Genomic DNA, 23,764 nt, shown 5'->3' on the forward strand with positions numbered 1-23,764 from the left:
TGCAGCAGCGAGCAGATCCCAGACGGTGTTTATTTTTCAAACTGAGTATTTACTATTCGAGGGCTTTGGCAACTAGTAACCTAACTACCAACCACAACAGGGAGTCGCTCACGTCACAGCAAAACCTGCCGATCCAACATAACAACAACTAAACCTTGCACACATTAGAGCGGTGATTTTCTCACAGACTGTGTTCTTGACGTGATTTCATGCCCTGGTGCACTGAGTCATCACGCGCACTATTTGTTCGGTTTCTCGCACTTATTGTTGTCAGATCCTAGCGCTCAAAAGTCTGCAGTGAAAGGCGATGGAGCGTGTGCGACTTTGTTCATTCATATATTCATTACCTATAGAATAAATACATTCCTCGTAGACAAAGCACTTCGGATAGCTCAAGTGCAGGAACGCTTTTCAAATTATCTGCCTGAAAATCTGCTCCCAACTACCAAAAATGCGCATACTTTGTGGAATCAGTGGGATACTAAAGTCTAAATTGCAACGTTAAATTAATAATATTGAATGCAAAATATTTTTTAAATAAACGCAAAGAAGTATTTTCATAAAATGTTGCCGATAGGTTATCAAAGGTAATTATTATTCCGTTGCCTTAATATGTTTTAAAGATTAATTAAAGATTAGTTTAAATTTATTATTACATTTCTAAACTACATGGTAATGAGTGTTAAAGGCTACTGTAATATGTAACATAGAGCCAAAAATGGAGTTGAAAAACATTCCCATTTGAAATATAGGTACAGTACAATTGGCTAAAACTGTAACTTAGCTTTAGGTAATTACTTCCATCATGTATGTTAATAGAGTTTTAGTTGAAGGTCTAACATGCATTTAAAAAAAAAAAAAAAAAAAAAAGAAGGGTGGGGGGTGTTCCATCGATCCGCGTCGTTCTCTCTCGTCCCACGGCTGGGCGAGAGGCTGACTGGATGAGTGGAAACCCTCAGCTGATGATAGGATCCGGTGAAAATTTTAACAGTACCAGCTGCCCACAGACTGTCATAGACCTAACATGAATGTGCCATATTTTGTCTTAAAAGCCGCGCTTTTGGCTGTGATCAGCGGCTGCTGTTGTGCCAGCAGCGTCCCTTCATTCATCCTGCCGTTCACCGACTGCGCCCGGAGCCGTGGGAAAGACGGTTTCTACCGGGGAGCGATAGACGTCACTGAGTCCGGCGCCCGGTGCATGAACTGGACCGAAGTGGCCGGCTTCGAGGAGCGGTATCCGGGCAAAGGCATAGGAGAGCACAATCACTGTCGCAACCCGGACGGCCGAATCCGACCCTGGTGCTTTTTTAAGAACCACAGAGGCAGAGTAGACTGGGGGTACTGCGACTGTAAACAAGGTAAACACGCAGGCCTAGAGCAGCAGCTATATTGTATTTTATAGGGATGAACAATCTCACATTTGCAGAACATGGCAACAAATATTACACCATGAAGACGCTGAAATCCCCAGATCAGCAAAATTCAAAGCTACAGGCTACAAGAGATAATAGGCCAGTGTGGATGGAATATACATTTTTATATTTTATATAGGTTTGCAGAATCTGCAGATGTTTTTACAGTGCTGTGCTACTGTATAAATCATGTTCTAGCTCCAGTTGGGCCCAACACAGAGCATCAATCCATGGAATTATTGGGGTGTGTGTGCACCTTTAGCTTATGAGGGTGTGAATGTTATTGCTTGTTTAAAAATAGTTGTGTTTCAGCCTCCTGATACCATGGGGTCTGTGGTATCACCATATAATATTAACCACTGCAGTTATGGTCTAAGTGTGGAATTCCATATGTGACGAAATGTACAGCTGTAGTATTTTTTTAGTTTGGGGGTCAGTTATTAGACATTTTAACAATTACATGCCTGTAAGTGAGACATCCAGATTCAGTGTGTTTACTATTGCAAAAGGAAGTCAGCATTTTGGTGCCGAGCCACGTGTATATTTATGCATATGTGCATGTCAGCATGGATATGCACCGGCTGTAAGCTTCTAGCTCTCCAAGGAAAGCAATCAGGGTAATCCAGCGATATACACAATGCATACTCTCACACTGTGCGACTGTAACTGTCCGGTATGTAAAAAGTTATGAATGCTTTCTGAGATTTAGGGAAAATTAAAAAAAAAAAACAAAAAAAACCCCTCAGTTCTTAGTGTTTATTGGTTATGCATCTTTCATCTTTAGATCATCGTAGAATTGCATTGTGGGGCAGCACAGGAACAAAAACGTATTTGATTGTTGAGAGGAAGTGCTATGCTGAAAATATCAAAGCCTGTGAAACACCGTTTGCATTCTTTATTTTTGACAGTGAGATTGTCATATTTATAGAGTCCTGGGTTAGAATGATGAAACACACATGGAAATGTGTTAATGTATCTTATAAAATAAAGTTATATGAGAATTTCTGCATGAAGCCATTTATACGTACAGAGTATTACTTCAAAGTCGGTGGATCTTAGAGCTCACATACTGTTTGGGATGTCTCGTTTTATCCTGTGACTTTGTGCTGATTACAGCTTCTTTTTTAACATGCCACTTAAACCTCGTGTTCCCTTAAAAAAAAATCTTCTTTTTCATATCACATATTGTTTTACATCCACTGTTCTCCAACCAATTTTCCATCTTAGGCTCAGTGCGTCTTCAAGGTGGCCGCTCCAAGCTAGATGGCAGGGTGGAAGTGTACCTAGAGGGAGTGTGGGGGTCCATTTGTAGCAATGACTGGGGGGACAAAGATGCTACAGTGGTCTGCAGACAGCTGGGCAAGGGGTGAGAGAGCACACATACATACACACACACTTAAATGTGCAATATTCATACTGTCCCTCCCTTGCACACACCTATTTAGGCACAGTTCTGTCACCTTCTGCCATTAAATTCAAAATCTCAAGCTGCTCATAGAGGTCGAACAGATGGATAAATGTGATGGAAAATTGGCCTTAATGTCAGAGAACTCCATTCAGACATGCTCCTCCTTTCTCTTTGTACTTTTCTTGTTTTACCCTTGCATTCCAGCCCTCCATTCCCCAGAGGTATTTAAATACCTTTAGTGGTATGCTATTTACGCTGTGTCTCGTAAACTTGATTATAAGATGTCGTCATGCTTATCTAGGGACCCTTTTGTCAGATTGTATATAATAGCAGTGTCCATATGATGGGATATAGTCAGTTGAGAGAGCGTCATGCTATCCCTGGAGAACAGAGAAACTCTTTGACTTATTGCACATGCTGTTACTAACACCACTGCTGGCGCACATGCTACTATAAACACTTGCCTGTGTGCATGTGCATATTCACACAGGAGTCAATGAAAGTCCACCCCAGAAAGGAAAAAGGGCAAATGTCAGGCATATGTCATTTGGAATGGTTGGTGATGACTTTCACATGTTTAATCATTGAAAGCTGTTTGGTGTAAAAACTACTGATGGCATTGGCCCAGAACAGCAGTTTATGTGTGTGCAGACTGCTAAAGCTTATTGCTAGCAGGTTAATAAAGCTGCTTTAAATTTTATCTAAGACTGCCTGTAATTTATTATATAATTTTTTTTAAATACCTGCCCTATCCGGCAGCTTTAGCAAGCAGAATTATGATCTCAATGCCCTGTTGTGCCAAACATATTTGCTTAATCAAGAGGAGCTCTGTAAACTCTCTGTAGATTCCTTTTCCTGGTCAATTTATTTTTACTTTATTATTTTTTGTTATTCACATTGATATATATATATTGTGTAACAATGCCATGGCTGAAAGGCAATGAGGAGAAGAGAGTGCAAAAAAGAAAAAGGTACAAAAACAAACATGCAATCTTGGTCTGTGTGAGTGTTTGTATGTGTGTGCACATGCGCATGTGTGTATCTGGGCACATGTGTATGTGTGTTTGTCACAAAACGTATTTAATAATGAGGGTTAGAAGCTGCAACAAGGCCAAGAAGGCCGGTGCTGTCAGTAGCCTGTCAATAGTGCTGAAGACCTGAAGCCACGCATCCCAGTGACAAACAAGTGCTTACTTTCTGTGTGGACTTGTTTTCCCTGTACCTATCGTCAGGTTCTCTGGTTTCCTCCAACACCTGATACACGCAAAGGCTCAAAGACTTTCTAAAGTGGACATAGAGAGGATGTAAAAGTGTGTGGTTGTCATCTCTCTGTGTTAGCCCTGTGATAAACTGTAAAGGGTGTCCCTAACTCGTTTACATATTGATGCTCTTCTAGATTTTCAGGTCGCGCCCGAGCAGTTCCTCTGTTTCGTCCAGGCGCAGCCAAGCTCCACTGGACGGCGGTTCATTGCCAAGGCAAAGAGCCAGATCTGCTCCAGTGTCCCAAGGCTACCTGGAATGGAGAAGAATGTTCTCTGGTTGCAGCTGTTACCTGCAACCAACAACCAGGTAAGCATACTTAATGAGGAATTATAGGTCTGTGATGACTGAATAGAAGTTTACTGTAATATAATGAAATCAGATAACTACAAACGCACCATATTTCTACAACACTTACTTGAATTTTATAATTGCAATCTATGAATCAGTAGAATGAATCACTGAATCAGTCGAATTTATAGTTAAAAAAGACAATCAGCAGACTGCATGCAAAAGTGTGCATTTATGCTTGTTTCCTTTTCAGCAGGTGTGTCCCTTCCCATAAGGCTCGTGGGAGGTCCGTCAAAGTCAGAGGGCAGAGTTGAGGTCTTCCATGCCGGGCAGTGGGGTTCCATATGTGATGACCAATGGGATGACAGTGATGCAGAAGTGGTGTGTCGACAGCTGGGGCTGAGGTTAAGTCACACGCACATGCACACAAAGTGATACTAATGCACGTTAACTCTGATCAGTAATTAGCATAAAGGAAATACATTGTTAGTGTGACAAAAGTGAGAAAAACGTATGGTAGAAAGATAAAGAAGGAAGCTGCTGATGAGTTCATGTGGGTGTCCTGTCATCTTTCTCTCCCTCTGTCTCCAAAAGTATGACAAGTATTCTTTCCAGCCAGACACACAGAAAGAGGAGCAAGCAGTAAAGAACATCTGGGGGTCAGATAGTGAATCAGGCTCATTGTTTCCGCAAGAATTCTAGTACCACAGAGATATGCATATTTAGCAACACCATACAGGCAGCAAATACATTGCAATGTTTATATTTGCAGGGATGTGCATGACAAGTAGTTTCAAAATATTAAACATGACATACAGTGTGCACCCTCTGTAAATCTTCCAAATGGAAAAAAAAAAATAGAATATGGTATTGTATGCTCTGTATTTTGTACGTCATGCACATCAGCACATCTGTCTTTCATTGTATTAGCATTGCCAGACCAAACATCTTAGAATTTTGTACTGATCCTCTTCTTTGTAGTGGTGTTGCAAGGGCATGGAGCCAGGCACATTTTGGCAAGGGTTCAGGCCGTGTGTGGCTGGATGAGGTGCGCTGCACAGGCAATGAGCTCACTCTGGAGCAATGTCCAAAAAGTGCATGGGGAGAACACAACTGTCTGCACTCTGAGGATGCAGGGGTGTCCTGTAACCCTCTTACAGGTAAGTCAATAAAAAGTCAGAATTCGTGGCAAAGACATGCAAATGGAATACACCTAGCAAGTCACCTACACCTAGCGGTAGTTGACTTGCTCTACCTTCTGAGCTACAGCCAGGAGGTAGAGCAAGTCACCTACTGATTGGAAGGTCATCGGTTCGATTCCTGGCTACTCCAGGCTGCATGCCAATGTATCCTTGGGCAAAATACTTAACCCCAAGTTGCTCACCGACACAAGTGTTGGAGTGTGAATGTGTGTGAATGCTAGATAATAAAAGCACTTAGCTTAGTTAATCATGGAAGTGCTCGTATGAATGGGGTAAATGTAAACATGTTGTGTAAGCGCTTTGAGTGCTCAGACAGAGTAGAAAAGTGCTATATAAGAACTAGTCCATTTACCATTTACAAAGATATTGTAAACATCAAGAAATGGAGGCTTGTTCAGGAATGGTGGCGACATAAGTGTGTGTTCCCATGACCCTGAAAGTTTTTTTTTTTTGTTGAGTTCTCTTACCACATTTTGACTTATCAAGTGTAAGTGTAACTGATAACATTAACAAATATTGCATTCCATTAGGTGCAATTTTTTACATCTATTTTTATGTCGCCTGCCGAGAGGCAGAGAGACCCAGGGATCACGTTTCTGTCTGTCTGTCACGCTTTCAGTATCTCAGAAACTGTGCAGGTGACAGGTGTTCATTGATCTCTTTCATGCATTCTCTTGTTTTTCTTTATCAAGTCAGAATGCCCACTTTCTAAAAGGTATGGCAAATTTATTTAGGTGAAACTCTAGGCCCCAAAACAGAGACCTGACCATTGTTCATCTTAAACAAACAGTGGGGAAGAGGAATACGAGTCTGCTGTGTTGGTAGGCTACCAGAAGATTAAGGCAGAATTCTCAAGAACTGATGCTGGTTACACAAACTGACCACTTATTTCAAACAGGATTTGCCAGAGCTTTTCATCCAGTATAGCATTATAAATTACATTTCACAGTGTTATTCACAGCTGTGTGATCAAAGATTAAAGTAAAGTATCAGATATTGGAAGAAATGTATCCAAATATGAAAGGACATTACTCTTTCTGTCAAACCCTTACCCAACCTACCTCATGTACCCACCCACCCATTTATGATAAATAGTAAATGGACTAGTGCGCTTTTCTACTCTGTCTGAGCACTCAAAGCGCTTATACAACATGTTTACATTTACCCCATTATCTACCCATCCACCCCCCTGTCTCTCTCTCTGTCTCTCTCTCTCACTCTCTCTCTCTCTCTCTCTCTCTCTCTCCCTTTCTCTGTCTGTCACACTTGATCTCTCTCCAGATGGTACTATTAGGTTGGTTGGGGGTACCGGCAGCCACGAGGGGCGTTTGGAGATCTTCTACCGTGGTCAGTGGGGGACTGTGTGTGATGATGGATGGACAAACTCTAACACACAAGTGGTGTGCCGACAGCTTGGCTACAGGTAATGTGAAGTATTCACGCACAGTCACGTGAATTTCAATTTATTACTGTTTGCTTGATTGTGGATATGTGTCTACATGCGTGGCTTGCAGGGTGGGTGAGACTCTCCCTCCTGGAGGGTTAGGCACTCCAGTCTCACGCTTCGGGGTGGGATCAAGCCCTATTCTGTTGGACGATGTGAGCTGCACAGGAAAAGAACCTAGCTTATTGCTGTGTAACAGGAGGGAGTGGCTCCGACATGACTGTACACACCATGAAGATGTTAACATTGCATGCAGACCTGAGCACAATGGAGAGAGTCTGCCAACAAGTAAGACTGTAAATTAAAAGGTTATATATAATGGGACAGATGCATGGTTATATATGTGGTCATGTGTACTAGTATATTACAATGTACACAACTTAAAAAAAAAATAAAGAAACACTTTTTAAATCAGAATATAGCATAAAGTCAATTCAACTTCTGAGATATTGATCTGGTCAGTTAAGTAGCAGAGAGGGTTGTCAATCAGTTTCAGTTACTTTGGTGTTAATGAAATTAACAACAGGCACACTAGAGGGGCAACTATGAGGCGTCCACCAAAACACGAATGGTTTTACAGTTGGAGGCCACTCACGTTTTTCCCTCCTCATCTTTTCAGACTGTTTTTTTAATGATTTGCTTAGGGTCAGTGTCACTACTGGTAGCATGAGGCCATACAGAGGTTGCACAGGTAGTCCAATTCCTCCTGCATGATCATCAGTATGTGTCATTGCCAAAAAGTTTGCTGTATCTTCCAGCACAGTCTTTTTCCCACTGAGATATGTTGTGTTTTCCAAGTGTTCTTTTAGTAGTATATATGTGAATACATAAATGTAGATATATCACTATATATGAAGCATAATGCTACTTAAAGCTGTAGGCTGGATTATTCTAAAAAAATGTAGGAAACGGGCATGCACACATTCAGGGCTCATAGTTAACCATAGCAAAGAAATGCATTTTAATACACTTTTAATTATGTTTTAAGGCTCTCTTCTCTTAAGTCCATAATAATGCTTTTGGTATTGCTCATCAGTAGATTTATTTTCTCTCTCATGTTTGTTCAATCTTTGCCCAGTAGAGATCATCCTGTTTGACTTATGGTATGCCCCAAGATTCAGTTAACCTGTTTTATTTTCCAGATCTTCCAGGAAATTAATTTAAGCAAAATCTCCAGGATCAGTTTCTTGATCTGCATGGATGAAGATTAATAATACTGATATGATTTAGTTTTTAGAAATTCAAGGAAATCTTCATTCACCTTTTCTTCCCAAATCTTTGGTGGCCCTTGTCCATGACCACAAATAGTAAAACTTGATCGATTCAACACAAAGCTCCAGTGGGATTGCTGATGTGCTTCTGTTTCAGAAAGATAAATATTTCTGTTTGGGACAATATAATAGTCAGTGGTGTAAATGGTTTCAGGATGTCACAGCCAGTTTTTTCATGATTCTGTAAGAGAGCATTTTAACATGTCTTCACTGGGATACTGACATGTAGTGTTGACATTATGTGACTTTTAATCACTTTTATGGCCCATATGAGGTTAGCTCCAGACTACTACTGACCTTCTGAGCTCAAAGAAGCTGAATTCTGCCTCCTCTTTTTAGGTTTAGCAGAATGACAAGCATATGTAATCAGGAAGACTAATAAGTGTGGGAACATCTTACTTTTAGCAGCATAAATATAAATTATTAAAGGGCTTTTTACTTATAGGCCTACTTTATGACCGGGAGAAACAGGAACCCAGAATGATTAAAGAGTCTTTGTAATTTGCCTTCCCTTCATAAAACCAGGTAATGGAAGGGTAAGCTGATTTCTTACATGACATGACATGCACTCAACCTGCAGACAATTAGAGCTCGTCATGCATAGAAAAACAAAGACAACATTTTCCAAGTGACACAGAATGATGTAGGCCATGTTAACTCTAGTAAGCACAGCTGTCAGTTGGCTTGTCCAACCTAATAACTTGGCATGATGGTAAAGTCATCATGATCAAATGACTCCACTGCAAAGCATTACCTACAGTAAGTCCTCAGGGTAAAGCAACTTCTGCCAGGCACCAGTCCACACGTATGGCTGGCCTATCACATAACACAAGATCAGTGTTACTGCAAAACTGCACTTCTTACTTCTTTATAGGATGAGACATAGTTGCAGTCATGTTAGAAACTTGCGGAAAGATTGAGGAAGGGCTGAACAGCAGCACCATCAATCAAGTTTGTATCTGTAGCTTCCAGACACTGTCAAAGATCTTTAAAGGTATGAAGCAAAGTTGTGAGTCAGATTTCACATCATTCTGCAAATGCCACATGTACGAATCTGATAAGTCTGGTCAATGACACAGAAAAGACACTGTGTGTTTCTTTTCATATCCTGAGTGAGGACAGTTTTGAATTTTGTGTAAAGCGCATGCACAAACTGAAATGGCTTTTTCATTTGGGGGGGGGGGTAGGTGGCTTACGCTGTTTGGCAATAGCCTGAGGGACACTCTCATCCCACAAACATGCAACTCAAGAATTCTGTTATTACTATGGAGTGTTTGTGCGTTTGTGTTTGAGTGTTTACATGTGTGAGCAAATCCCTGCCTCTCCCCTCGGCATGCCGAAGGCAGATCAGACTGTGTTGTTTTTGGAAAAGGGAAAAAAGCAGCTAGGCAGGCCAGATAAACCAGCCACTCAGCCTTTAACTCTCTGTTGTGATAGATCATCATATTAGGGCCGTGTCAGAGCAGTAATGTAGCGCGCGTGTGTGTTTATGTTTAGTTTTATTACTCATGCTGTGGGGATATAAATACGGTTACATAGTCACACTGAGGAGACCTGCGTCCTTTCTGAACAAAACCCATTGATTAAAATTGAATTTTTATGTTAATGTTGGCATAAGGTTACAGTTGAGGAGGATGGGGTTAGGATTATGATTGGGGTAAGTCTCAAGAAAATGAAGGTCAGTAATGTTCTCTGGGTGATTAAACGCAATTGTGTCTGCATGTGTGTGTGTGTGTACTCCAAGAGAGGAAGAACTGTTTGTGTTTCGAAGGAGGACAAACATTTCCTCCATAACCAACGCCATTTAAGATGTAAACATTCCCACAGTTAACTCTCCCTACCCTAATCTCACCCTTCTAAAATCCCTGTGTCCCAAAACGTGCAATCATTAGCAGAATGACTGAATTTTTGGCATTTCATTTAACTCCATACAGCCAGAATAATTTCATGCTGAGATTTTGTGCTTAGGAATGTTTAGACTAAAACTACTTAACACATAAGAAATGATAATATCTCTAAAATGATCTCTTTAAAAAAAGGAAAGAAAATTCCATGAGAAAATCTTTCTTCTTTCTGTCTCAGGTATATTGATTCAGTGGCAATCAAAAAAATCCGATTTAGCTGAAACTTTGAAAGGATGTAAACTGATCCTGAAAATGTCTGCAGATGGGAAAGACATTAGTATTCACTTAAATGTGTGTGTGTGTGCGCACGCGCGCCTATCTTGGCATCACAACTAATACGTCATTTCAATGTAAAGCACAGACTGATTTGATTAACAGTAAGTGAACAGCACTTGAAAGTGAGAAAGAACAAGACAGAGTGTGTGTGAAAAGTAGAGAGCCAGTGAAAATAACACACGCACACACACACACATCCACAGGCAGAGGGTGAAAGGTGGTTTTGTGTAAGAAAACAGACAAGTTTGCCTGGAGGATTGGGTTTGTTTTTGGTGTGTGCATTTGAGCATTTCGAGATTCTGGGTTTTAGACAACTTCAGTCAACTAAATCCGAATGGCATATTTACTGTATATATACACTCCTGATCAAAATCTTAAGACCAGTTAAAAGATTGCAAGAATTTGCATTTTGCACTATTGGATCTTAAGAAGGTTCTAAGTAGAGCTTCACAATGCTAAAAGAAGAAATCAGCGCAAGAGACAAAAACTTTTGAGCAGGGAATCTGCATTTACACTCAAACATGATTTTTTCAGCTGATCAAAAGTTTAAGAACATAGCCTTTAAAAGCCAAAAGCTGTGCAAAAATTTGGATTCCATGTCATTTTCTGTCAAGTCTTTACACTGTCAAGACCTCCTGATGGCAAAAGCTAAAAAGCTCACTGACTTTGAACATGGTAGGATTGTTGAGCAGCATAAGCAAGTCCTCTCACAACGTGCCATCGCTGCTGAGGTTGGACGCAGTAAGACAGTCATTTTGCATTTTTTTTTATGATCCTGAGGGTTATGGAACAAAAAGTCAAGTGGTAGACCCAAAAAAATTTCACCAGCGCTGAGCCGCAGGATCCGATTGGCTGTCCGTCAAGACACGGAATGATCCTCTACCCAAATTAAGGCCATTACTGGTGCCGACTGCAGCCCAATAACCATCAGACGGCATCTGCGAGGGAAGGGCTTCAGAAACAAAAAATGTCTTCAAAGGCCACGTCTTCTTCAACGCCACAAAATTGCCCATTTGGACTTTGCAAGGGTGCACCAAACATGGGACATTGAAAGTTTGAAGGAAGTTGTCTTCTCTGATGAGAAAAAATTTAACCTTGATGGTCCTGATGCCTTCCAACGTTACTGGCATGACAACGAGATCTGAGATATTTTACACGGCACGGTGGGGGGGGGGGGGGGGGTAATGTGTGGTAATGACTGGGTTTTTCAACAGGACAATGCTGCAGTTCACAATGCCCACCTGACAAAGGACTACTTCCAGGAGAATAACATTACTCTTTTGGACCATCCTGCATGTTCCCCTGATCTAAATCCGATTGAGAACATTTGGGGATGGATGGCAAGGGAAGTTTACAAAAATGGACATCAGTTCCAGACAGTGGATGCCCTTCGTGAAACCATCTTCAACACTTGGAGCAACGTTCCCACTAGCCTCCTGGAAACACTGGCATCAAGCATGCCTAAACGATTGTTTCAAGTGATCAACAAGAATGGTGGAGCTACTCATTACTGAGTCCTTTTTTTGACACTTTTTGATTTCTCTTTTGAGGGGGTTTTTGGGGTTTTTTTGAGCTGTGGTCTTAAACTTTTGATCAGCTGAAAAAATCATGTTTGAGTGTAAATGCAGTTTTCAAAAAAATTCCCTGCTCAAAAGTTTTTGTCTTTTGTGCCGATTTCTTCTTTTTGTATTCTGAAGCTCTACTTAGAACCTTCTTAAGATCCAATAGTGCAAAATGCAAATTCTTGCAATTTTTTTAACTGGTTTTAAGATTTTGATCAGGAGTGTATTACCAGCTTAATTTGTTTGTGTGTCTTCTTCAGGTGTGCCAGTAAGGCTAGTGGGAGGAGAGAGACCTAGGGAAGGTCGTGTTGAGCTCTACCTGTCTGGTCAGTGGGGGACCGTCTGTGATGATGGATGGACCGATCATGATGCTGAGGTGGTGTGCAGACAGTTAGGCTACAGGTATGTATGTTTATGCATGTGGGAAAAAGTGGAATAGGCTAACTTAACACTTGAACTTGATTCATCTGATCATCATCTTTCAATTATTCTATGAAAATAGTAAAACCACTAATTGAGTTAAAAAATGTACACAGTGTTGCACAGGATCAGGATTTTGAAACAGAGGAACTGTGAATTGTTCAAGAGAAGCTTAGCTGTATGTTGTGGAACTGCAATGTAATCTCTCTATACATGCTCACTTAAGTGAATCCAGACTGTCTACTCTGTTAGAAAAATCCATCAACACTTGACATTTGACATGGCATTTGACACACACACACACACACACACACACTTCTCTCATCACACAGTCATTATCTGTTTCCACTTCACGCTTCATCACACATCTGAAATGCTCCAGCTAATCTACAGTACAAATGTTACAGTGCATTTTAAATCTTTAAAAAAAAAGATTACATTTGTTTCTTTCTTTTTTTTTCTGCTTGGAAATGTTAAAATACTTGGTATGAGCTTTTCTTGGTGATCTTATCTGTAGCTATTACAAAAAATAAACATCTAATTAAAAAAGGCAGGCCGATGGTGCAAAAGACCCATTTGAAGTATCAGATATGTTTCAGGCATTAAACAGCCTGTCCCAAGGTCCCATTTTCTTTTCTTCTGAGATGCTTTCTTGTTTTCAAGAGCAATAACACTGAGATGACGAGGGACTACGTTACTATAACAAACTGTCTTCATTTTCTTTTTCATCAGTCCTTAGCAAAAGATACTCATCCTTTAGTCACCCAGTTTTCTGTGACGCATCTGTAGATGAAAGACACATCTGGAGTTCATAAGTGTGAGAGTCAGTGGAAGTGTGGTGAATGCATGTAAAGCCATGTTAGAATTATCATTCTGTCTCACACAGGGTGTGGGGAAAGGTCATTATATACATAGCATGACTGCAAGGGTTAGAAGTTGAAATGATTTGCAGAGGAGGGATAGTGGATATGTTGGACAAAGGATGTTGAAGATGAAGCTGCCAGGCAGGAGGAAAAGAGTTAGACCACAGAGGAGGTTCATGGATGTAATGAAGGAGGACAGAGAGAGGTTTGGTGTGACAAAAGAGGATGCTCGAGATGGAGGCAGATTATCCTCTGTAGCAACCCCTAAAGGGAGCAGCCAAAAGTTTTGTATTAAAACCTACTATTAGTTTAGAGCAAACTTCCGGAAGGTATTTGAACATTAAATACTGTTCTCTTGGTTTATGACATGAAAAGAATAATGTATTAAAGAGAACTTTTTCTTTCCATCTCCAGCCATTTGCTGCATCATGATCAAATGCGACAGAATCTCTGTCAGCTCTATTTAAAACTATGGCATGGTGGCTCTTGCCTTACAACAAGAGGGTCCTGGGTTCAAGCCCAGGCAGAGCATATCTGTGTGGTGTTTGCATGCTTCTGCCCATGCATGTGCCGTTCTTCTCCAGGAGCTCCAAAGAATGCCCTAGCTTAACCCTTTATTAGACAAGGAACCATATTTGGTAACTTTAGTGGACATCAAAATTGGCTTCCCCATGCCTCTCTGTGAGGCTGTAGAAACATAATTAAATTCCAATTCGTGACATAATTGCATTTGACCAATCAGAGTTCACGTCTCTTAATACTTCTAAAATTGAATGGCCTGTAAAGGGTTAATGCTGCTTACCTTTGGCAAATACACTTTCACAAAGAGTCTTAAACTCAAAGGGTTCATGTCCTTGTTCAATAGAATAAAATAGGCTGGCAAAAACAGTCAGACAATAAGTGCATTCACAGTGACTGAATACAAGACATACTTGTGTCACCACATGAAATAGGATGTCTGACAAAACACTTGGCTGCCCTTTCCAACTTGAGTGATTTATATGCAAAGTAACTCATGCTTTGTATTTTTGATTGTTAGTGTACTTTAACTGTGTGTTGCTAAAGAGACACACCAAGCCAGCATGATGTCAGTCTTTAGGTGTAGCTCCAAGCAACTCAGGGGGGGTCACTTTCTATGTGTATAAGTATTGCTTAGGGATCTGTGGAAGACGCAGACCCAACACGAGGTGTCTCAGTAAGAGACATGAGATTCCCAGTGGATGACTGGGGATACAAGACCTGTCACCCACCAAACTCTAGGGATCCAACATAAGACCCTCTCTTTCAGTTATCTTGTGATCTTAATTAAATTCACAGTCACAGCCTCTGCCTACACAAGTACATCCTACAGGTTAGTGTGTGTTAGCTGTTTGCTAATTAAAGTCAGGAGTGACATAATGGTACAAAGTTTTGTTATTGTAAAAGTTTGTTGGCCTGGTTTATGTCACAGCCTGAGCATTTCAAACCATAAAATCTAAACCAACACGTCATCACCATCTATACTTCTACACTCACTGCATTCCTGAGTCTTCAACTGTAACGCCATTTAAAGGTGAAATGGAATGAGATGGAAATAACCTTGTCGGTCATGTCAGTCATGTTTACAGCTGAAAGAAAAAACATAAATCTGGCATAGCTCACATATGTCTCATTACACTGTTACATAACAGACATTTTCCACTTCAAATACTAGCAGAAGCTCATTGTCAGAGTTTTAAATTGTTGCAGCTTGCCCAAACACCAATGCAGAAAACACGGTGCAAAGCTCCTGCACAGTTCCACATAGTTTTCTATTACCAATCAGATGAAGGGTATAATACAGTTTGAGTCACTGTGGCTTCAGTAGAACTTCATGCCTGTCAGGTTCACTGATGGCAACACGAACTTTGCCATTGCTTCAGAACAATAAAATACTGTCTCTCACCATCAGATCTTTAAATATTATCACTAAGCTTCTCAAGCTTCACCTTATTTTTTTAATTGCTTCTATTATAAAGTACATCTGTTAAAAAAAAAGATGACTACAAATAGCTGTATTTTTGCAGCACATACTTTCTCGTTGCTGCTTTTTGGACAGTTCTGCCTGTGGTTGTTTTTGTTTTCTATAATTGAGAAAGCAGTGAAATGTCTGTACGTCTGTTCTCCGAAGTGGCGTGGCAAAGGCCCGCGTGATGGCGTACTTCGGTGAAGGGACGGGGCCCATCCATGTGGACAATGTGAAGTGCACTGGGGAGGAGCTTTCATTGGCTGATTGTATCAAGCAGGTTCCAGGAACGCACAACTGCCGCCACAGTGAGGACGCTGGGGTCATATGTGACTATGGAGCATCGCAGCCCAGCTATAAAGTGGTTAAAGGTCAGTCAGGAGCTGTTTTTTTCACTTTAAGATGCTCTGAATGTAAATGGAGCTTTTATTATTTATATGGAAACCAGAAAAATGTCACAGACACTAAAAAAACTCAAAAGATATGAATGGCTGATTAAAGAACTAGGGTTTAAAGTTTGAGTAGAAAGTATGGGACTTCAGTGATTGGGTATATCCACATGGTAAAATGGAGAGCGTTATTGCTTCACCCTGTCTGTGGCACATCAGGGCAGACTCACACAATGCTCTCTATTACCTGCACATGTTCTAATGCTACCATTTTTCACATTACCGGTGCAGGGCTGTGTTTTGTCTCCATTGCTTGTAGATTTGAACATCACATAGACACAAAGTATGAAAATGATCTCTTTATTTAGTTATTTCTTAATTGATTTCAGGTTCATGTTTAGTAAGAAAAGAAGAATTATGTTTTTTTGACCAGACTAAACATTTAATGATACCAACACTGGAGCTGAAATGTATGGTTTAGCAATCATCACCCTCCCACGGGTTCTCATATATACACAACCACTGGTCCCTCTTTTGTCTCTGTCAGATCCTGTGAACTCAATTTGTGGTCTGCGGCTCATACACACACGCCAGCGGCGAATCATAGGAGGAGAAAACTCTCTGAGGTAAGTTGGCAGGGACAGCAGGGATTAATAACAGCATGGAAAAAGCCTGTCAGAGATATATAGAATAAAGAATAATGGTCACATTTTCAAGTCAGCAAATCTTCGATGGAAAACAACGGATCTGAAGCTATATGTGAGGAAATACAGTTTTACTGTCAAAATCTTTGACATTTATCTGTGGCTTTGCTTTTATGAATCATAGGACAATACTATTATGGTTGACATTAAAACACAGTAAAATAACATGTAGTATAATTTTCAACTTTATCTGAATAAGATTAAAATCCATTACAGTGAACCCTCGTTATAACGCGCTTCACCTCTCGCTGTTTCACGGATTTTTTTAGTGCAGTTTTTTATGCTTTTTTTTTTTTTTTAACAGTGTATGAACGCGCATTGTGTTCTGCATCCTGATTGGCTGTCAATCAATCTCCTCCGTCCCTCGTCTCTGTCCAGCACAGAATGTGTTCGGCTTGAAAACAGGTTTTGATCTTTGGTTTCCTTCTATAGTACTGTATAATAATTGCAAAAAATAAAGCTGACTACTTCCCGGATTTCGCCTATCGCGGGTTATTTTTCGAATGTAACCCCCGCGATAAACGAGGGTTCACTGTAGTGTGAATTCTGTATTTGCACCTTAACGCTATTGTTTACTTACATATTTGCTTGTCTATTTATATGCACCTGTATGCGTGCATGTTTGGCATGTTTGTGTTTGTTTATAGGGGTGGTTGGCCATGGCAGGCTGCCATTCGTCTGCGAGGCTCTCGAGGAGACGGGAGGTTGGTTTGTGGAGCAACACTTATTGACACCTGCTGGGTTCTCACCTCAGCACACTGCTTCAAAAGGTCAAAAACACACATTTGCTAATACTCAAATGCACTTACTTTTTTTTTTTTATATATATTGCATATATTTTGAAGTGTAAATGTGGAGTGTGCCTACGCATACGTTTTGCTCTGCCTGTGTCTTCAATGTTAAAGATGTTTTGCATAAAATTTTATGTTTGAACTCACCCCAAATCAGCTACACAATGTGTGCACATGCTCAAGACTGATAGAGTGCCTGAGAACTCAACATGTGAGCATTAATCAGTGGTGGTTTGGCTGTGGTTGTGGTGCAGGTGTCAGGGAGAAAGGCCATTACTTCATCTCAGTTTCATCTGGACCTGGGGCCTCCACATGGTGCCACAAACCTAAAATCTATCACTCAGTGCGTACAGTAGAGAAGGCAGTGGAAAAACAAAGAGTCCACATTTAATGATTGCACAGTACATGTTGGGTTGTCAGGCTTTATTTTGCAGATAATATCTCATGGTTGTTACCTGCTTTTAGTTCCATGGGTTTGGTGGGAGAACAATAACCTCTTACAGACCTCAGAAGCTGCATGACTATAAATCCCAGTATTTCCATATTACAGAGAGGAAGAAATCTTTCACTAAATCTTTCCCAGTGCCATTTCCCAAGCCATTCCCAGACCACTTTAACTGTCAGAGGCCATATCTGCAAGAACTCCTCTGCTTTCTGCTCCTTTAAAAGAACACAGAAACTGCTCCAAATTAACAATGCTTAGGATTTCTAGGAGTGATTACCTAGTGATTAGTTAATCACCAAGGTTTCAATGATTTTGCTTTGTAAGAGAAAACTTCTAATATATCATGTGTGGCCCCACTTTCACTGCCAATTCAGACAGCCACAGCTTAATGAGAACGAAACCTAAGGAACTCATTCCTTCATCTTGCAGGGTGGGACTGAGTTGTCAGACTTGAGAGCCAAGCTTATCTAATATTAGAAACACATTGCTTGCTGCTTCATAGCATAGAGACATTAAAACCTGTTTCAGTTCACTTTAGGTCTGTTTATATAGTGCCAAATCACAACTACAGTCACCTCAAGGTGCTTTTCATTTCAGGTTTGTGGACATCTTTTGTGCTGTTTTGCTCTGAACTTGTTTGGCTAATAAATACTTTGAGATGATAGGTTTGTTTAGGTGCAACATCAAACAAGCCACCGTCACACTAGGGAAAAACAGATGTTGGAGACTGCAGCACAACCAAAGTTATTATGACCAGTTATTGCAACTCTTTTGCCATCTGCATACACTGAAATTCACATTAAACAGGAATTAAACACATTAAACAGTCTAGCAAGTGACACATGAAATGGTGAGCACAGAATTCACAGATAACCAATTCAGCTATTTAAGTCTTCAGTGGCTGCCATGGAGTATGCAGAGGGCAGCTATTTGATACATGTACATAGATCTCTGCTGCTTCTCTTATCTTCCTGATTACATATTGGTTTACAATGTCTCAAGCTGTTAGCCTCAGTTATGACAGCTTTGAAAAGAAATTTGCTGTACGCAAGCCAGAGGACAAAGAGATGTAAAGACTTCCGACTTCAGTGTCACCTTTCATTCAGTATACTCTAACCAAAATAGAGTGATGCATACACAATCACAAAGTTACACACAGCAACAAACAAAGATATATTACCACGCAGCCCTCACAGGCCAGAGAAATCGGATGAACAAGTCGGTCCATTCACTTGTGTTTGCTTGATTTTTGCTCACAAGTGTGGGTGATTTTAAATATGAAATGTTTAAGTAAAGCTGTTCAACCTTACTAGCTTAATTTTATTGCCCTTAGTACCTTAATAAAAATTGGCCTCATTTGTGTTGACCTTTTAACTGTACAGCCACAGGCTTGCCAACACTAATATTACATACAGATTTTAGCAACAACAGCAATATGTGAAAGATCCATGCTAATCTGGAGATTTTGTCTTAAGTGCAGGATCAAGCCTGGTTGCTTGTGCCTCTAGATTCAATTTATTTTTAATAATATGTGTGACTGTGTGGATATCAAAACTTTCGCGCCTGTGTGCGCAAAAAGATTCACATAGTGAAAAGGCTGATCAGCAGTGTCTCTGCTCTGCCAAGAATGCGGTGACATTCCCAGGTCAAGAGATCTTACTGGAAACACTGCACCGTGTGTAACTACACAGTCATGATCAACAGGCCGCCTTCTTTCACTCTTCTTCTCTTCCTCATTTCTTTGTGTCAGGCTCACTCCTCCTCTCTTCTATGTATTTCCCCTTCTATTTCAAAAAGTCCAAACACCTCTAAGAAATAACTGGAAGCTGTGTGAAACACCGCTATTTAAAACTATGAGTCAAGCAATAACACCTTCACACAGAGAGAATGATTAGCTCTCACTGGTGTCATATTCTGTTTATTTAGACCTCAGCAGTATTGCAAGAATCTCTCAACCCTGTTTTACTGCAGTATTTGTGTGATGAGGTGGTAACAAGACAGTTGCACAAAGATTTGAGGCTGTATTGTTTCTTACAATAACGTTGCACATTTATACCAAAACCTACAAATGTGTTCGGAAATTCAGAGGCAGCCGGTTTAGAGGATTTTACAGCTTCGTGTAAAATGCATTTACTTTTGCCAACTGTAGTTAAACTGTTGCTGCCAGATCTCATAAAAGCTTATATGATAGTATTGCTTGTGTTACAAACACACCATTCGTCACTCGATTCATCCCTCTGCAGGTATGGAAACAGCACCAAGCAGTATAAAGTCAGAGTGGGAGATTACCACTCCCTGGTCCCTGAGGAGTATGAAGAGGAGTACGGTGTTGATCAAATTGTCCTCCATCCAAGCTACCACTCCCATAGCAATGATTACGACCTGGCTTTGGTTCATCTGTCACCGGGGGCGGTGGGCCAGATACCGGGAGAGTGTGTGTCATTCAGCCGGCATGTCCTTCCTGCCTGTCTGCCTATGAAGAAAGAGCGAGTGCTCAAACAAGCTAGCAACTGTCACATAACGGGCTGGGGTGACACAGGTGAGGGTGTGTATGTGTATAACAAATAAATAAATAAATATATATATATATATATAATTTGCTAGCTACTATATAACAGCTTTTCTTTTTCATTTATTTATTTATTGCCGCAGGGTCACAGTATATTAAAATAAGACGAAAAATAAAACAAAAACTTGCAACTTTAAAAGTGGTTTCAAATTATCTGATATTTGCATTTTTTCAGTTTTGTGTTAGATTTTCACTGAAAATAGTTTGAAATATTGAAAATATTTATTTTAAAGCTCACGGGGACCTCTAAATGACTTTGAGTGTTAAGAAAAACACTCAGCAAGCAAAGTGGTGCTTTGAAACAATAAGGCAATAAAAAGGGGAACAAGTGCACCCCAGGAATGGTTTTGTATTGAGTTTCTGCAAAGAGCAGAAAAATTTAGTTTCGTATCCTGAAGGAAAATGCCATTCGAATGTGCTTTTAAAGGTCACCTGCAAAGCCAGATGAAGTAAAGATGAGTCCCTCACCAGTAAATTGCGCTTGTTTGACTTCATCTTCTGTCCCTGTCCATACACTTGACCATGTGTGCACGTGCACATCTGTTAGCCATCTTTAAATTACACGCTGATGTCATTAATCACAGTGACTCAAAAGTACGCAGTCAGCGCTCATGCAAGTACGCACACTCTGTACTAAGAATGGAGTGTGTGTCATACATGGATTCTAAGTAGTAGAATTCACGTGATAAAACCTTTGTGTTTGTCTTGGTGGGTGGGAAAGAGCGCTTTTTGTTTAGTTTATTTAAGTGAGGCGGTGCAGGCTATTGAGGGCGTGAGGACGTGTGTGCTCTGTACAGCTGTCGGTGCCCCTCTGATATCACACACACAAGCAAATTTTACACATATGTGCCACCCTAAGCTGCCTTGGATAGTTAGGAACAGTGTGGGAGAGGGTCAGAGAAAGAAACCACCCACAACTCCAGAGCAGTGGGCTCAGTTTTTAGCAGTGGTTCCCTAATGTTTGGGCGTGTGTTCCAACGACACAATTTTGGAAGCCCAAAATGGATATTATCTGTGTTGCTTCTTCTTGTTTGACCATTAGCTGGCTCTGTATGCTGTAGCAGATGTAAAAAACAATGTTTATTAAAGGAGACAAAGTGGGAGCCATGTGGAAAGAAAGGAGGGATTAGCTAGAAAGCTTAAAACTGATTTTAAGCCCTCTAATCTCCTTCGTAAGAATGTAATAAATGAGAGTCAGTTAAGTTTCAAAATTTAGAAAGCAAAAGTAATGCTCACTACTTCATAATCACAAATATCAAAAGCACTCTGGTATTGTGAACTAAATGATAAAATCCACATGCTACAAAGAACTTAATACAATGCAAACACTTCCTGTTTTGCACATACAGTCATACATTTATGTCAAAGTCCTAAAACAAACAAAGATTCTTGAGAATGGCATTAAATGAAAGGTTACAATGAATACTATGAAGATTTTTTTTAAATCCAATCCTAATCACACACACAGTCCATACAGTTTTAACAACCTGGGAACCCACACATCATAGAGTGTGTATGTGGCTGTTGTCAGGCAGTTTAATGCTGAATGGACTACATTTGCTAGCTACTGTATTGCAGCTTTTCAAGGTTGTATTTATCCACTCATCCACCTCACACTGAAAAACCTGTGTATTTTTAAACCTAAGTGTTGGAAGGTATGCAGTTCGTCCCCCAGGAACCACGAATGTCTGTAGAAAGTGTGTAATTAAGCTAGTAGTTATGCAGGTATCTCCACACATCTGCTCACCCCTACATGCCATAGTCAGGCTATTACTGTATGTCATTAGAAAACAATGTCTGGGAACCATTGCTCTCTTCCTTTGTCACATTAAGAAATGTGAATGCCTTGAAACTTCCCATTCTGTGCTCTCGCTCCTTTTCCAGGCCATTCCTACTCCAAGACCCTGCAGCAGGCTCCTCTGTCACTATTTCCGCGCCGTCACTGCGAGCAGCATTTTCGCGGAGCCTTCACAAGCCGCATGCTCTGTGCCGGCAGCGACCATTCAGAAAGGCGCGTGGACAGTTGCCGTGGAGACAGTGGGGGTCCATTGGTGTGTGAGCGTCCAGGAGGGGGTTGGGTGGTTTACGGGGTCACATCCTGGGGTCACGCCTGCAGGACACAACAGTCACCTGGTGTCTACACCAAAGTCTCTGCTTTTATTTCCTGGATACGCAAAGTAATTGGACACGATGACAAAAAGAAGTAATAAAACTGAACAATTGGCATCTCAGTCAGAAGGACTGACTTTCAGAAGGCAACTTACACAACAGAATATTTCTGTGATTAATACCTGATATCATGTTCTCAATAATCCACTGAGGTTTCTCTGAACCTGACTAAACTGATGGGGAAAAAAAGACAATGTTGGACTTTCTTCTCCTTGAAGACTTTTGTATTTTGTTTTTGACAGAGGAGAGTATTTTTTTTTTTAGCACTTATTTTAATAATTTAACATTTTTAGGAGCTTTTCATTTCAAATGATATATTCCATAAGTCAAGCATCTTTGCGTTTATGTAGTTGTGTACTGCTCATTTTTTTAAACAGTGTTTTCTGTGCTTGCTTTTGTTATGAAGTTGTGTTGTAATTTATGACATGAAATATGCTATGAAAATGTTGAAAAGGGACCACAGTTTTAGAAAAAAAGCATACAGTAAACATGCATGCTGTCATGCTGACACAGTTCGTAATAGCACAATATTGCATACTTGCACTAAGAATTCTTTTTTGGTACTTAAGGCATGATAGTCAGTGCTTCTGTGTTAAGTATTCTAGTCATGTTACCAACGTGAAATATGACTTAACCTCATTTCATGCTTGTTTATGTAAAGTTTCTGTGTGATTTCAGGTCTTAGTAACTCTCAGGCTTTTGTAATTTCTATCCAGTCAGTATTTGTCCTTAGCACTGCTTAGCATTGCAGTCAAAGGAAGGGACTTGAGTCCTTGTGAATCAAAGCACAAAGCATTTTGTGTGTTGATTTGTTAGAGTGACTCTGTGTAAAAACAAAGATCTTGGTAGGATAACTGAGTGTTGTCATGTTGGCAATACAGAGGAGACAATCTGTTACACTTGAAAAAACACCCACTGCCTCCTTATTCGGTGTTTACTGACCATATTTTATGTTTCCGTGTACTTCAACATTTCTTGGTAAACTAAAATTTTGTTAAAAAAAATCCGAGTTTGTGTTTTTAATTGGTGACACCGAACTATGACTCAACATGCTTTATTTTTTAAAAGTCAAAAACATATTTATACTATTATGCTTTATATTACGTGTTCTCTCTTAACTATACACCTAATAGGTCACAGCTACTGGAACAATGGAGCTCAGTTTGTTTATTCTTTTTCGTCTGAAAAGTGCCAAAGTAGGCACACCCACTGGCACACAATGGCACTGTTATGTCACGCAGTGTCTGCAGGAATTATTGCCAGTTTCTGAACATTCCTGATTCACGAGGCAAGATGTTGGAGCAGCTGTTACAGGAAGGAGCTCCATAAAATACTGTCAAAAATATATCCCACCAGCATTTGGTGTTAGTTTATGTTCTCCGAGATTTGTTACGCTGTTA

The 23,764-nt window shown here is 40.3% G+C and overlaps 1 protein-coding gene across 3 annotated transcripts in view; it reads left to right on the forward strand.

The window, feature by feature from the left end:
* prss12 (serine protease 12) overlaps positions 1 to 23,339 on the forward strand; it is a 24,077-nt gene extending 738 nt beyond the window's left edge. Inside the window, exons 2-14 of one of the 3 annotated variants that reach the window (XM_030733360.1) lie at positions 1,053 to 1,358; positions 2,640 to 2,778; positions 4,217 to 4,389; positions 4,625 to 4,775; positions 5,353 to 5,531; positions 6,855 to 6,996; positions 7,088 to 7,305; positions 12,291 to 12,432; positions 15,463 to 15,668; positions 16,234 to 16,312; positions 17,038 to 17,160; positions 19,870 to 20,165; positions 22,080 to 23,339. In XM_030733360.1, the coding sequence (XP_030589220.1) occupies positions 1,199 to 1,358; positions 2,640 to 2,778; positions 4,217 to 4,389; positions 4,625 to 4,775; positions 5,353 to 5,531; positions 6,855 to 6,996; positions 7,088 to 7,305; positions 12,291 to 12,432; positions 15,463 to 15,668; positions 16,234 to 16,312; positions 17,038 to 17,160; positions 19,870 to 20,165; positions 22,080 to 22,402 (2,331 nt within the window). In that variant the 5' untranslated portion in view covers positions 1,053 to 1,198 and the 3' untranslated portion in view covers positions 22,403 to 23,339. Of the gene's footprint in view, positions 1 to 922; positions 1,359 to 2,639; positions 2,779 to 4,216; positions 4,390 to 4,624; positions 4,776 to 5,352; positions 5,532 to 6,854; positions 6,997 to 7,087; positions 7,306 to 12,290; positions 12,433 to 15,462; positions 15,669 to 16,233; positions 16,313 to 17,037; positions 17,161 to 19,869; positions 20,166 to 22,079 lie in introns of those variants that run through there. The other 2 variants (XM_030733340.1, XM_030733350.1) reach the window with 2 other exon arrangements.
* The last annotated feature ends 425 nt before the right edge of the window (positions 23,340 to 23,764 follow it).

The sequence above is a fragment of the Archocentrus centrarchus genome, chromosome 1, assembly GCF_007364275.1.
Source record: "Archocentrus centrarchus isolate MPI-CPG fArcCen1 chromosome 1, fArcCen1, whole genome shotgun sequence".
NCBI classification, from domain to species: Eukaryota; Metazoa; Chordata; class Actinopteri; order Cichliformes; family Cichlidae; genus Archocentrus; species Archocentrus centrarchus.